At 32.7% G+C, this 17,311-nt stretch overlaps 1 protein-coding gene across 16 annotated transcripts in view; it reads left to right on the top strand.

Annotated features, from left to right (window-relative positions):
* ofcc1 (orofacial cleft 1 candidate 1) overlaps positions 1-4,982 on the top strand; it is a 202,461-nt gene extending 197,479 nt beyond the window's left edge. For all 16 annotated transcript variants that reach the window (XR_012399703.1, XR_012399704.1, XR_012399698.1 and 13 more), the window contains one exon: positions 4,504-4,982. Coding sequence is in view for 5 of the 16 variants with exons in the window: in XM_073941441.1 (XP_073797542.1) it covers positions 4,504-4,528 (25 nt within the window). In the remaining 11 variants the exon portion in view is untranslated. The remainder of the gene's footprint in view (positions 1-4,503) is intronic.
* The last annotated feature ends 12,329 nt before the right edge of the window (positions 4,983-17,311 follow it).

The following is a 17,311-nucleotide window of genomic DNA, read 5'->3' as shown; positions in this document are numbered from 1 at the left end:
TTAAATAGAAATCCTCTAATTAAATCAGCGATTATATTATATTATATTATATTATATTATATTATATTATATAATATTATATTATATTATATTATATTATATTATATTATATTATATTATATTATATTATATTATATTATTCATCCATTCATTCATTCATTTTCTTGTCGGCTTAGCCCCTTATTAATCCGGGGACGCCACAGCGGAGTGAACCGCCAACTTATCCAGCAAGTTTTTATGCAGCGGATGCCTTTCCAGCCGCAACCCATCTCTGGGAAACATTCACACACACACTCATACACTACGGACAATTTAGCCTACCCAATTCACCTGTAGCCCATGTCTTTGAACTGTGGGGGAAACCGGAGCACCCGGAGGAAACCCACGCGAATGCAGGGAGAACATGCAAACTCCACACAGAAATGCCAACTGAGCCGAGGTTCAAACCAGCGACCTTCTTGCTGTGAGGCACCAGCACTACCTACTGGGCCACTGCTTCACCTATATTATATTATATTATATTATATTATATTATATTATATTATATTATATTATATTATATTATATTATATTATATTATATTATATTATTCATCAATTTTCTTTTCGGCTTAGTCCCTTTTATTAATCAGGGGTCACCACAGCAAAATAAACCGCCAACTTATCCAGCATATGTTTTACGTAGTGGACGCCCTTCCCGCTGTAGCCTGTCTCTGGGAAACATTCATACACCCTCATTCACACAATTTAGCTTACCCAGTTCACCTACACCCCAAGTCTTTGGACTTGTGGGGGAAACCGGAGCACCTAGAGGAAACCCACGCGAGCAAGGGGAGAGCATGCAAACTCCACACAGAGTTTGCCAACTTACTCGACCGAGGCTCGAACCAGTGACCTTGCTGTGAGGCAATTGTGCTACCCACTGTGCCAGCATGCTATATTATATTATTTTAATAAAAAATACATATATTAAATTTAATTCATTACAAAAAAAGTCTGGTTCTCGATTGATCTAGTGAAAAAGGAAATATATAAATAACCTATTTATATTCATAGGAGGTTATTTTTCCTTTTAAATAACTTTTATATTAATGTTTGTTCAGGAAGGTGACTGCATGTGTCATTCTCTTTGTGAACTCTTGATGCTCAAACAGGAAATGCTAAACTTATGGTTTCAAACCATGAACATTTGGATGTATGGCTTGCTTTTTAGGTGTATTTATTTTATTTGTTTGTTTGTTTGTTTGTTTGTTTGTTTGTTTGTTTGTTTGTTTGCTTGCTCGTTCGTTCGTTCGTTCGTTCGTTCGTTCATTCATTCCTTCATTCATTCATTCATTCATTTATTCATTCATTCATTTATTTATTTATTTATTTATTTATTTAGTTAGTTAGTAAGTTACAGAGGCAAATTGTCCGGTTCAGTAAGCAATTGGACCCCCCCCCCCGCCCCCCATCCCCCCCCCCCTAAACATTTTTTTATGTAAAAATGTACATAAAAAATGTAGTAACTAAATAAGAAATAAATAAAACTTCATAAAGTTTAAGGAAATTGAAGAAACTGTTAATACAATATGCACTAACATATATATATATATTTTAAATATTTTTTCACTAAGTCGAGGTCAGTGCCTAATCTAGGCCATTCTGTTACAACTACTTTTTTTTGGCATTAAAACAAAACTGCTATAAGAAATATAAGCAGAAACCCACAACCAAACACACACGGACACGCTCACACACACAAACACACACAAAGTACATTGTAAATAAATGTATAACTGAAATTAATAAATAAACTAAATGTTAAAAATAAAAAAAAATATATCAAAATACACAGAAATAAATACATAGATGAACTAAAATGTGTTTAGAATTCTATAGGTGTCTTTTTAAGAATCACATTAACTTTAACACACACACACACACACATGTACAGCTGTCTTATCTTTATGGGGACTTTCCATACAGAAAATAACCTTTATACTGTACGGACTGTATATTCTATACCCCAACCATATCCTTAAACCCAAGCCTCACAGGAAAGAATCATCATTTTTTATTTTTTAGAACACTTTATTCTGTGTGATTTTTGAGCCAAAGAAATGTTTCAAAATTAACTGCAGACATGAGGGCATGTAGATGTTTGGTCCCCGCAACACAATGAATAATACACATACTCAAGTAGCTCATGCGATAACGAACACAACAGTGCATCAATATAAACCTGACACTTTTTACAGCCTTTAAAGAAATGAATAAATTGATGTTCACATATAAACACACACTTCAGTGCTTGTCCTACTGCTGTTTTACTTGTCCCTCCAAAATGATCCCTCTCTGGCAGCAGGATGTCTTTGTGGCACTGATCATTAGGTAAAACCGTCTTCTCTTCAAATAATCCTGCGTGTGAATGCTAAAAATGTAATGAACTTCACGCTCCATTGTATCTGACATTGCTTAATTAATGGGTGCATTTAAAGTACATAGGCTCTGGTAATTGATTTATATGCATGATTTGCACATACAGCTGTTGGTTCCTGTAGGAAAGTCATCACTCAAAATGTGCACGCTTTTCCTGATGAACTAGAGGTGCTGCTAGCGCATCCTCTGCAGCACTCATTTATTAGCATACACTTTCATTAAGGCTAATACCTTAGATAATAAAAAAAACAAAAGACATCGAGAAGAGACCATCTGTGAAAAATTTACAAACTATGTCTAGAAAAAAAGTCTCAAGGAATAGATAGATAGATGGATAGATAGACTAACTGGCCACTTTATTAGGTACACTTTTCTATTACCGGGTTGGACCCACTTTTGCTTTCAGAACTGCCTTAATCCTTCGTGGCATAGATTCAACAAGCTACTGAAAATATTCCTCAGAGATTTTGGTCCATATTGACATGATAGCATCACAGTTGCTGCAGATTTGTCAGTTGCACATCCATGATGCAAATCTCCCGTTCCACCACATCCCAGGTGCTCTGTTTGATTGAGATCTGGTGACTGTGGAGGCCATTTGAGTACAGTGAACTCATTGTCATGTTCAAGAAACTATTCTGAGATGATTTGCGCTTTATGACATGTGTGTGTTATGGAAGTAACCATCAGAAGATGGGTACACTGTGGTCATAAAGGGATGGACATGGTCAGCAATGCTCAATTGGTACTAATGGGCCTAAAGTGTGCCAAGAAAATATCCTCCACGCCATTACACCACCACCATTCAAGGATGGTTTTCTGCATACCTCGGTTGTAACATTTATTTGTTGGAGTTACTCCTGCCTTTCTATCAGCTCAAACCAGTCTGACCTCCTCTGACCGCTGGCATCAACAAAGCATTTGCGGCCCCATAACTGCCGCTCACTAGATATTTTCTATTTTTCGAACCATTCTCTGTAAACCCTAGAGATGGTTGTGCATGAAAATCCGAGTCGATCAGCTGTTTCAGAAATAAATCCTCAGACCAGCCCGTCCAACAACCATGCCACAGTCGAAGTTACTTAAACCACCTTCCTTCCCCATTCTGATGCTCAGTTGAAAATGCAGCAGATCGTCTTGACTTTGTCTACATGCCTAAATGCATTGAGTTGCTGCCATATTTGCGTTAACGAGCAGTTGGACAGTTGCACCTAATAAAGTAGCCGGTGAGGATAGATAGATAGATAGATAGATAGATAGATAGATAGATAGATAGATAGATAGATAGATAGATAGATAGATAGATAGATAGATAGATAGATAGATAGATAGATAGATAGATAGATAGATAGATAGATAGATAGATAGATAGATAGATATTTAATTTGACTTATTCGTTTCAAACATAATAGTATTACAAATAAAAACAAGTATTCAAACAGAAATAAATTTAATCATAATCCACAAAATGTCTACATATTTTCTAAAAATAAAATACAAATCTAATGAGAACAATTCAAAGTAGAGAAGGATAACATTTATTTTCTTTGTTCCCTTTTACTTCTAATTCCACACTATATTATCCTTTCAAATAATTCATATCTTGAATTTGAATAATATGATCATAATGATCACAGTATTTAGCGCATGCAATGCTCAAAGGATTCATCAATTGGATTGATTGTATTCACAAACAACGATAGATGTCATACTGTAGCTACTGAGGATTTGACGAATACTGAACTACAGTTAGAAATTGATCAACATTTACAAATTTGACTCCAATAGCATTTAAATGAAGCAAATATATTTAAAAATATCATAAATCTTGGTTTAGTTGAAAACATTTTTACATTAAAGAAAAAAAGAAAAAAAACAGGTGATTTTTTTTTATTTTATTTTATAATAAATCCCTTTGAATTCAACTTATAATCCAGCTCAGATCTAAAATTAAACTCATTTATAAGCCGTTTTCAAAACAATTGCTTTGCCAACGCATGTGTGTTGTCTAAATAAAGCATTGTTCAGTCATGTGATTCTATAATTATTGAATGACTGGTGTGTGTGTGTATGTTTTCTTCAGAGATTTGGAGGTCGGTGGCCTCTAACCATTATTTGGAGCTTGGGCAGATCCTCAGCGGAGCTCCGATCAATCTTTTACCTGGGGAACGAGTGCTGCGTATTTCTATCACCATTCTATTGATTTTTCCATGTGCAGAGCCCTTATGTTAGAGAGAGAGGTGTTTTCATGTGGACACCACAGAGAAAACGCAGCCTGCAGCGCACACACATTCATTTATTTATGCTTGCAGACGCCCGTTGGCTCAGACGACTGCAAAATGCACACATCGGCATATTTAGCCGATTTTCTGATCTCACATGCACAAGTCCAAAAGGCCTAACATATGAGCAGAAACTTTTAAATTCAGAAAGTGAATGCCCTTTCTTTCATTCACTTCTTGTCCCACGGATTCACTTGTGCGTAGTGGTGATTTTCTGTTATATTCTCTGTTAGTGTTTTTTTTTTTTTTTACTGTGATCAATAAAAGTGTAATGATCCAATATGGCCATGTTACAGCATGACTTTCCTCTTTGTGCAGAACAACTTGATTTAACACAGTTATTTTTTTGGTTCTGCTAAAATGAGAACCGTCAGAATTTTCTTAATCTTTATCCTCTATCATATGGATGTCTTTGGATCTAATGTATCCAAGCAGGTGTTTTGAATAAGATTTAGCAACATCAAATTAAAACTGACACAATTATATATACAGTTGAAGAATTATTAGCCCTCCTTTGAATTTTTTTCTTTCTTTTTTAAATATTTCCCAAATGATGTTCAACAGAGCAAGGGAATTTTCACAGTATGTCTGATAATATTTTTTCTTTTGGATAAAAGTCTTATTTGTTTTATTTCAGCTGGAATAAAAGCAGTTTTTCATTTTGAACTAGATTAATTAGGTTAACTAGGCAGGTTAGGGTAATTAGGCAAGTTATTGAATAATGTTGGTTTGCTCTGTAGACAGTCGGAAAAAAATTAGCTTATAGGGGCTAATAATGTCCATAAAATTGTTTTTAAAAAAAATTAAAGACTGCTTTTGATCTAGCCATAGATTAAATAGTTCTAATAATTCTGACTTTAGATATATGCAGTTTCACTTTAACTATTTTTCCGAAATTAATCTAGATTAATCCTGATTTAAAAAATAAATATATGGCCACCCATATATATATATATATATATATATATATATATATATATATATATATATATATATATATATATATATATATATATATATATATATATATATATATATATATATATATATATGAACCTCCTTATTTTTCTTCTGGATAAATTTATATCTATTTTAGTTAAAAGGTTAAAACATTTTTTTTTTTTTTTTGTATAGGCTACACATTTTTTAACATTTTATTCTATTTCAAAAATTTCCAAGTGATATTTAACACAATTTTCTTATTTTGTCTCCTGAGAAAGTCCTAAGCAGTTTAAACTTTTTAAAACAATTTGTATGCTTAATATTATTAGCCTCCTGAAGTAAAAAAAAATATACCTTTGCTACCGAACAAACCATTTTTGTAATGCAGTAACTTGCCTAGTTAAACTAATAACCAAGTTAAGCCTTCAAATTGCACTTTAAGCTAAATACTAATATCTTGCAAAATAACTAGAAAAAATATGAAATACTATCAGGTTTTAAATATGCAGAAAGCAATCATCTCTCTATTAAATAGCACTTGGGAAATATTAATAAAAATTCTCAGGAGGACTAATAATTTTGACTTTAACTTTATGTACTTGGACATACAGAGACATCTTTTCAGCATCCAGCTTTTTTTCTTGTAAAATGTTATGTTTTAGTCAGAGATTAGTCATATTATGTAACACAGTAGGTTGTGAAAGACATTTATAGTTGTCATTCTCTTTTTAACCACAACTATAAAGCAAAACATGTTACTATTTCTGAACAATTTGCTTAAGAAATAGTACTACAGTAAATAGTATCTATTTTATAATCTTTTAAAGTTACTGTAAAAGTGAAGTAAAATGTGTTGTTTGCACGCACAGTGATTGTGTACAAGCATAGACACGTACAGTACCAAAGCACAGAAGAATCCATCAACAGCCAATAATCAGTCTCTCTCTCTCTCTCTCTCTCTCTCTCTCTCTCTCTCTCTCTCTCTCTCTCTCTCTCTCTCTCTCTCTCTCTCTCTCTGTGACTAGTGCTAGAGCTGCGATCAATACTGCATTACATAGAGCTGCCAGTATATACAATACTCATCAAACTGATTATTTTTGATGCTAAACTGGCAGTTTCATTTGCTCTGGAACTAAAAAGAAAAAGGCCACTGCGGTAACAATGTTCAATTAGCCAACCAAGACAGCAGGGTTGCAAATAAGACAAATGGCTATTTATTTGGCTGAAATAACATTTTGCGTTGAACCGACGTAAAGAATGAAATGTCACCGTTGCACTCTGTTTAAAAGATGACTTGTTTCATTGAATATTGAAATTTCATGAATATATTTCCAAAGGCTTTGAAAAAAAAAATAATAATAATACATGATGGAGTTTGCAGCCAGCGACGACACAGTAGGGGTTAGTCACATTTCAATGTGCATGCATTGTGTGTGCTTTTTTTTTTTTTCAGACACACCCTGAATTGTTCACGGCCAGTGTATTTGTTAATATCAAATAAGGTGATTTAAGTAAATACTATGATTCTATTACTATTATTAATACTATTAGCAACCTAATTGTACGTGTCAGATCCAGCCTGATCTCACGAGGAAATGCAAGTATTTTAAGTTTTGTCAGTTTAGTGGCTAATTCAGTTCAGCTGTACGAAAATGTACGATTTTAAAAAGGAGGCGTGGCACCTAACCCCAACCGTCATTGGGTGATGAGCAAATCATACTTAATTGTAGAAATTAGATCGTATGAGGTCATACGAATTAGCCACTGAATCAAAAAGTTACGAATTGCCGTGAGATAGCGTTGGTCAGATCTTAAGTTAGCAATATGTTTCCATTCAAATGCGCAAAACTAAAATATCGCATAAACAGCCTGATCTCACGAGGAAACAAGACTACTTTACGTTTTGTCAGTTTACAAGTTAATTCATACGAGTTCAGTTGTATGAAAATGTACAATTTTAAAAAGAAGGCATGGCACCCAACCTTCATTGGAGGATAGGCTAATCGTACTAACTTGTACGAATGAGATTGTACAAATTAGCCACTCAATTAAAAATGTACAAATTGGGGTGAGTTTGTATTGATAAACCATTTGCTTATAAGGCATCTTTCCATCCAATGAGTCAAGGGTGAACAAAATTGTCGCTTCCTGATAAAATTGTGCCAAATATCAAAAAAGAAAATTAAATTTAATGTGGTAAGAGAAGCCGCTGAGGGCTTTTTGTCTTATATAAAAAGGGCATTTTGTCTTATATAAAAGTAAATACAGTTCCATATCCAGAGCTTTTGTCTTATTGCATCGCAGTTTAATGTTTGTCGTATTTTCTCATATTTATTTTCGTGTTGTCACTTTATGTACACCGGAAGGGTCTGTAGCAAAAACAATATCCTTGCGTGTGTGAAGCACATTTAGCAGTAAAACTGATTCTGGGTAATACACTACTTGCGCCAAAGATGAAGACAAAGTATAATGAGCACACGGTAGCACTTTGGAAACCAAAAATCCATTAGATTTTTAGATGACCAAAACATCATTTCATATATATATATATATATATATATATATATATATATATATATATATATATATATATATATATATATATATATGAAATGATGTTTTGGTCATCTAAAAATCAATTGTATTTTTTTGTAAATATATATATATATATATATATATATATATATATATATATATATATATATATATATATATATATATATATATGTATAATGTATATATATATATATATATATATATATATATATATATATATATATATATATATATATATATATATATATATACAATATACATATATATATATATATATATATATATATATATATATATATATATATATATATATATATATATATATATATATATATATATATATATATATATATATAAGAAATCATTAAACTGCTTCAATCAAGCATGTCTGTCTCCTGCGCACAGTGTAATTTGCAGCTCCGTTCGCATGCAGCGTGGTTATTTGTCATTGTTTTCCGGTAGCACATTTCCCAAATGCTTACAATCAGCCTTTAGTACTCTAAATTGCCGCTCTGTTACTAATGGGGATGTGGACAGATGTGGATTAGCACTATAGTACAGCATGTGTGTTTGCGGAGCTAAATTAATGACTAAATACAGAGCAGAAGAAAGCATATGCTTCATGCAACACAGTACGATGAGCAAAATTAATTAGGAAAACCGCTGCTCTCTCTTTCACAAAAACCTAAGACAATGACTTTCGCTTACAATAAAGCCAGAGAAAAACCGTATAGATGTCAGGGATTTTGTCCGGATGTTTTCTGATTCACAGCGCACTAAGAATTATTCTCTTGTTGCAGGCTCACACAACACAATATCTGACAAAAAAAATCTAATGAAAAGCCAGTGTAGTATATTTCTCCTGCACTATTACTCTCCCCCACCAAATGACCTTTCATGCTTTGTAGTCCAGGGTAGTGAGGTCGGCTCCTTATATAATCAATATTCTATTATGATAGTGTGTTAAGCGTGTGGAGGTTTACAACTTCACTGTAATAGTGTCCTTATATCATCTCCTGGCAGTCTGCATTGTTGTGTTTGTGCAGAGACTGAAGTGATGGAACCCGTCTTAACTGTTTGCTAAAGAAGACACCTTGCCACCTTGCTAATGTGACCTGACATTCTGCAATAACACAGAGTGATCTTCTTTATTTGCGTAGGTCAAATGTACAACTGCATTTTTATACCTTTTTCTGTACAGATGTGATAGAGAGCAGCACGTTGACGGCATTTCAAATGGATATAGTCATCAGTCATATATTTGTACCTAAATGTATAGCACAAGTCTTTCTGCGCATACTGTAGGTCAGGGAGTTCAGTAGTCAAATGTAAAAATAGTTATGTTTGGGAGATCAGGATGTCTGCTGGATCTAAAAATGTCTTAAAACTTAAATACAGAATGTTAGGCCTTAAAAAGTCTTACATTTGCTGAAATATTGTGTTGTAGGTCTTACATCTTTTTTGAACAGGTCTTCATTTTTACTTTGTTCATGTTTAGCTACCCAATCTGTCCAACTCCCATCCAATCATCAACAATCATCTCAAAAAATCTTAACTTTTTATTTTAAAATGTTATTTTAACTATATTTACCATAATGGTTTGATTATTTTCCCTATAATAACATTGGTTTAAAAGTGCTCAGTGTATTTACTGCTGACCTGGTCAGTATGTTCTGCATACATTTAGTTTATTATAGTTTTCAAAACTTTTAAAGCATCTCCATTGTTTTTATTTTAAAGTGTATGTTTAAAGCTAGAGCTTGCTTGTTTTGACTCAGTATTTAAAATATTTTGCTAAGAAATATTATATATATATATATATATATATATATATATATATATATATATATATATATATATATATATATATATAAATTACTATTGTATTATTAAATGTATTAAACATTCATTTATTTATTTTTTTTGATAGGGAAAATAATAATCAATTCCATCTAGGCCATTCGAAAAAGTCCTTGGAGTTTATTCATGTATGAGTCTAAAAATGAATTCATAATGGTCTTAAAATGTCTTAAGAAGTCTTAAATTTAACTTGGTGAAACCTGCATAAAGTCTGGAGATGTAAATCAAACTATCACTCTATCAAGAAAACATTAGTTCAGTTTTTCTACTTTTTCAAATTCAATGTGCTGTTTGTTTGTAACTGAAAAAAAGGAATAAGTAAATAAATAAATACTATTCTGAGTGGAAATTCTTCATATTACAGAGTAACAGAATCCTCTTTTATTGGTTGATTATGTATACTAAAAGGCACAAATAGAGGTATGCAATTTAAGTGTTTATTAAATAATTAATGTATAGTTGAATTTAATATTACCACAGTTTAAGACAAAATCATTAGCCTTCCTTGTTCTGTGAAATTTTAGTTCTTTAAGCTATATACTAGTGTCTCGCAAAATAAGTACAAACATATTATGTATTATCATCATGGCAAAGACGCTAGAAATTAGTTAGGGGTTAAATAAATTAATACAGTAAGTTATTTAAAACCGTTTTGTTTTAAACTAAATGTTGAAAACACTCTGTTAAGCAACACTTGGGAACGTTGTTGAGGGTAATGTATTCCAAGTAATGTGACCTATATAATAACATTACTTGTCTAAGTAACGGCTAAAGTAATGCATTACTTTTCAAAATGAAGTATTAATATTTGAGTTGGTTAAAAAAATGTAATGCTGGATTAAAACATGTAGTCACATTGAATCCCGCACACAATGAGAGAATGCAGGAACAGACATATGTTTTTTTTTTTTTTTTTTTTTTTTTTTTTTTAAGGTAGATGAAGGTAAATGACCATAAAAAGCAAGTGATGCAACTTTGGGGGAGTAACTTAATATTGTAATGCATTACTTTCTTAAATAACTTTCCCTGCTTGGGAAATATTGTTTTAAAGAATTTAAAAAATCACTGGAGGTCTACTAATTTTGACTGTATACAACTGCTATTACTATAATTGTTTTAAGGGGGCTAATATGTAATAATATAATTGGAAAAATGTAAAAAATGTCCTTGTGCTCTGTTAAACACCACTTTGAAGATATCTGAAAAAGAATTACGAAGGAGGGCTAATAATGTTGTCTTCCACTGTATATACCCAGTGTTCATAGATTCTTTTCAATGTTCCTAGAACTATGTCGAAACTGTTTACACTGCAGCAACTGGGAATTATTTTTTTATACAACCTCCTTTTGAATGAACATATTTTATTAGAGGAACTATGAACCCTTCACAATATAGTTGACTTGTGAAAAAAACAAATCCACACTGATTGCTAAATAAATTTTTTTGTTTCCACACTCTCAGACATAAAGGTACAGGAGCTGTCACTGGGCCAGTACCTTTTCAAAAGTACCTGAAGGGTCCATAATGGTACTTCAAAGGTACTTTTTAGGTATATTTGGGTACTAATATGCACCTTTTATGTACCACTGGGGACTATTTGGGTACAAATATGCATCTTTTAAAAAGGTACTGCCCCAGTGACAGCTCCTGTACCTTTATTTTTGAGAGTGTATCTAGCAACGCTTGACTTTTTTTTGTCACACATCAATTTTTCATATCCATTATTAAAAATCAGCCTAATTCTGAAAATGTAATCCTATATATTTTTCTGGAAAGCATCAAATACTTCCCAGGTGGTACTTTTTTTTTTTTTTTTAAGTTTTTGGTTTTCAGGAATCCACCAGAGGCGGTTTTGTACTCGCTTTCAGATCACTTTCGCAACTGCCATTCACACATGCCTGTCTCGCGTAAATCCACCAGAGGCCGCGGTCGACTGATTGACTGATCGACTAACTCACCCTCCTCCTTCCCTAAACCCAACCAATGGTGTTTTCAAAAGCACAGATCGACCTGATGACCCACATGCATAAACCCAACCGACAGTGTTTTCAAAAGCAATCCAGAAAAAGAAAAACCCTCTCGACAACCAGATTATTACCACATTTTACCTCATTTTCACCCTGTTATTTTTTTCTATTTTTTATTTTTTGCCCTTTGTTTTTGTCTTATCTCCATTATGGAACTGTTCTTCACCAGACTTGATTCTCGTCGTCGCGGTCAACTCTGCTCTGCATCTGAAGTACGTCAACATACATGGCAAGCTAGTTTGTTGTTTTAACAGCAGAAAAGCCGTCCATACTGAGGTAAGAGGTCAGCTGATAAGTGTGAAGGAACGGCATCATACCTTCCTACAGCATTCATTTTAAAGATGGAATCCAGCCATACGTGCCTCTGGCTACATAATTCCCGATCTCCAGAAATGTACATAGGGGTACGTTTTCAGAATGAGCCTGTGTTGCAACTATTTCCCTGGAAAAAAAAGGAATATGTTAATCAACTTAGGCACATTATTATTTTTCCATATTAGGTTGCCACATAGGTCTTGATTTTTTGCAGTTGCAGCCATTTCAGAGTGTTGCATGCTGGGTGATTTAACATTGCAAGTGAGGCAGAGAGCTCAGAAAAGGTTACAGCTACGCAGAGTCATTAAAGATTCATTTCATTATGCCTCTCCCTTTCTCCGATAATTAACTTCTGTGAGTATTTCACCCACGTAAACGTTGTTGGCTCTGTCACTGCAGCGTTTGAATGTCATTTCCACAGTTAGCTTGAAAGAAATGTTTTATTTATAACAGAGAGAGGGTTAACAGTAGACTGACACTATCGACTAAACATAGAGAGACTGTAATTATCCATCATTTGTGGCTTGTTTCTGTTATGCTGCTATTTGTGTTTTTCTAAGGCACTAATTCTGTTCTGAATATTTTTTTTTTGATTATATTTGTGGCACATTGGGTCAGCGTATAATTTTATCATCGTTTTATTTGAATAAATTGTCAGTTCTGTTGTTAATAAGTATTAAATTAAGCAGATGCAGCGAGGAACGGTTGTGATGTTGCGTGTTGTGCTTGTTAGTTGCGTCCGTAGGTGCACAATCTTACGGCAAACATCCGTCATGATGTAACATAGAGCAACTGGGATCAGTATTCCTTGCGCTGGCATCTCTCCAACACATCCTATAAATGAGGTAATCGTCCTTGACTATAAAATTTGCATTTTCAAGACTTAATTGCTATCATTACATTTTTTCGTAATTCTATTAATTTAACAGAATGGGGTACTGGGTTTTTATGGTTATAATTTGCATTAAAACAATGCTCTCCAAAAATAGAGCCATTGCTGATATTGGATTGAGAAGGGGCGACAGGGACAGACAGGGCTTCCGGGATTGCAATGAATATTCTGAAGTGTGTCGGCGTACAATGGATGCGCGATACACACACGCAGACAAAACATTAAATCCGTCTACTTTGAGGATTTTGGAGCATGCGGCTGTATAAAAGCTTATAAAAGCATGGTGAAAATGGCCCAGGCCTCATCACATTGTGTAAACTAAGTCAAGCTTGTGTCTTAATGGAGGCGGTCGGGGTTTAATGCTGCAAATATCTCTGCGATGTCAGCGTCACTTTGTTCTTCTGCTCTTAAATAGGCCGAACGAGAGGAACACTTCCATTCATTCCCCAAAATAACCTTTTAAAGACCTTTTATAGAGGTTTAGATAAAGAGAGTGAATGAGGAGCTCAATAACCACATAAGTGCATCCTTTCAGGACAAGAAGCATTCTGCAGTGGCCACCATTTCCACGTTGCGTGACAGTGCAGCTATGCATCAGCAGTGGCAGAGGAGAAATGATATTACAATATTTTAGGCAGGATTAAGTCAAACTTTATTTCTTAACATCATATGATGTTTTAACATATTATATGTTCAAAATATAGTATCTTTTGTAAACAACATATATTATTAGTCTTACTTTAATATTGCAGTCTTTTTTCAAAAAAATAAAATAAAAAATTCAAAGGCTCTTTAATGGAGAGAAGGTTTTTTTTGTTTGTTTTGTTTCTCTATACATTGTTAAACATGCTAGTTTTAATAACTGATTCATTTTACCTGCTGTATGGTATTTGGTTTAAATGAAATAAAGTTGTTTGTTCTGTAGGCAACTTAAAAAAAAAATCTTTAAACAAAATCATTGAAAAAAAATATATAAACTGCTTTTATTACAGAGCAATTAAAATAAATTAGATTTTCTCCAGAAGAAAACAATATATAATAGAATATAATAGGAATTACAATAAACATTTCTTTGGTCTGGTAAACATAATAAAAATATCTGACATATTCACATGAGAACTAATATATTTGCATTTAACTTGCATCTGTAGTTATAGATTTTATTAACATATATTAATACAATGTAGACCCAACTTTTTCCACTTAATCATATTACCATTATCATCAGCATCATAAGTTTTACATAGTAAATAATACAACAACAAAAAAAGATATTGTAAAGTTTTTTTTTTTACAGAATTTGTTATTTTATTTTATCTATATTAAAAGGATACAATAGTTCTCCATAAAAAAATAAAGCCCTCCATAAAATTAGCCCTACAGTGAAATTGTAATTATTTTTTTTCAAATATTTTCAGAGTGCTGTTAAATGGAGACATTTTTTTTTTTAACAAAGTAATGTATTTTAACTTTGTTATTTGATAAAGTAAACATGTTAGTTTAATTAGGCAAGTTGACAACAGTGGCTTTGTTCTGTAGGCAATTAAGACAATCATTAGAATCATTTAAAAAAAAAACCATAATACTGCATTTATTCCAGCAAAACTAAAATAAATAAGATTTTGTCCAGAAGAAAGAAAAAAATAGTATAATTGGAAATACAAACATGAAAAGAACATTTCTTTGCTCTGGTAAACATTACTTTGAAAATATTTGACATATTTACCTGAGAACTAATAACTTTGCATTAAATTTGTTATTATTATTATTATTATTATTATTATTATTATTATTATTATTATTATTATTATTATTATTATTATTTTAACACGATATGTAATTGCATCTGTAATTATTTATTATATTAACAATACACTGTTGGCCAAACTTCTTCCACCAGCATCATTTTTTATTTTTTATTTTTTGCAAAACAACAGTAAAGAGTTTTACTTTGTAAATAAAACAAAAATATAAAAAATGTACCATAAAGTTGTTTTTTTACAGCATTAGTTATTATTTTATTTACATTGAAGATATACAATAGTTCTCCATAAAATAAAATTGTAAAATAATATATTTTAAAGAATGTTGCAAATCAATAGCCATTTTTGTATTCATTTGTATGTGATGGGTGAGAAAAGTATGACAATTTTTTAAAACACAATTTTAATGTTGTACTAAATTTGAAACAGGAAAATATAAAATTAAATTTAATGCTGAATATGCTAAATAAATATTGGCCCAACTGTGAAATTGTAATTATTTTTTCAGCAATTGTCAAAGTGCTGTTTAATGTGTATTGTACTGTCCACTTTTGTAGAGTAAAGCTAGTTATAATTTTAACACCAGTCATGCATCAAAACGACATGTTTTGCTTCATGTTTCAAAAACTTATGCTCTGGTAAACATCACTACTATTTCACTTATTTCACATATTCACACGAGAACTAATATATATAACAATATACGAAAATGTGCTGCATTTTCTCACAAAACAAAAACATGGGAACACAACGGAAATTTTTTCAAAGGGACCTAAAAACATGACAGACGCTGCTGTGCCTTCTCTATGGCTCGGTGTAGTTGTAGGTGATCTTTGAAAGGTGAGTTTTTTGTTTGTTTTATTTGTTTACTATCCTGAATCCCGTGCCTTAAGTATTTGTTAGCCTAAATAACCATAACCTAAAGAGCCACGTCCATCGCATTTTAGGGTCTACTTGAACATGAGGAAATTTGTGCGAAAATGCAGTGCGTTTTCGTAAAATGTTTGTGTTGTTAGAAAATGCTACGCATTTTATTAATTGTTTGCGTTGTGTGAAAATGCAGCATATTTTTTTTCAAATGTGTTTGCATTGTGATGATTTGCTGCACGTGTGCTGTCAAACAAATGAAGATCTTTTCTCAATTTGCTGTTGTTTTTTATAATTGCACGTTTTCTTAAATTACAGCACGTTAAGCTCTCTCAGCCACCATATACTTTTGTATTTATTTGTATGTGATGGGTGAGAAAATGATGACACTTCATTTTGGGTGAACTATGCCTTTATTAAAGCACACAATATACAATTTTAATGTTGTATTTCTATATTTTAAACAGGAGAAAAACGTGTTTAATGCTAAATAAAGCATCAATAACAAAGTGGATAATTTAATACGCATGATCAATATTATTTGAATGTAATTTATTTTTAGTAAATTTGTTATGGGCTCTGTAAATAGGATGCAGAAAAACTAAAGTTATATCGACTTTCAAACTCTCACATCAGTGAAAAAGACATTTGTTTTTCTCTGATGGCTGTGGTGTGAATCAGCGTCTTTGTCTCTGTGTGGACTTCCTTTAGTGCAGCTCCTTCTAGTAACCTGACAGTCGTGGACACACAGCAGGTTGTCCAGTCAAGAAGTGTTTTAGAGTTGAGTGTGTTGTCCGTGTAGGTAGAGCTGATGTGTCTGTGCATCTTAGTACCTTGAACAGGACCGATGTGCTGCACTGTTGGTGTGTCAGAGAGCATCAGGTCAGCCTTACACGGCTGCTATGTGTGGAGGTGAATACACAATCAGAATTCTAATACACGCTAAGTGAGCTGTCAGCTAGCTGCAGTCGGCACCGTCCATCATAAAGCTCCCAACGGAGCTCTGGTTATGACAGGCTCAAGACCCCATCATTTTCAGAGATAAGACTGCATAGAGCACGCAGGTTCACTGGACTGTGACCTAATTCATGTGTCGTATAACTTAGACTTACATGACTTTAAAGAAATACCCTGTGGTCAGTTGAATACACATTTTACCCAACTTCAATTTCACACTAAATTCAGAAGATTATATAGTTACCAAAAACATAGTATTTGATCGCAAACGTGTGTACACTCAAGTAGCAGTGTTATTGTCGAGCCCAATCTCACGAGGATACATAGCTATTATATGTATTTTCCCAAAAAGTGGGTACTTTGTATGAATTATGAAATAAAAGTTCAGTCATTTAAAAACATACAATATTTAACCCCACCCAAACTAACT

This window comes from Danio rerio, chromosome 24, assembly GCF_049306965.1.
Source record: "Danio rerio strain Tuebingen ecotype United States chromosome 24, GRCz12tu, whole genome shotgun sequence".
NCBI classification, from domain to species: domain Eukaryota; kingdom Metazoa; phylum Chordata; class Actinopteri; order Cypriniformes; family Danionidae; genus Danio; species Danio rerio.
Note: the sequence above shows the minus strand (reverse complement) of the source record. Positions and strands in the feature narration are given on the sequence as shown.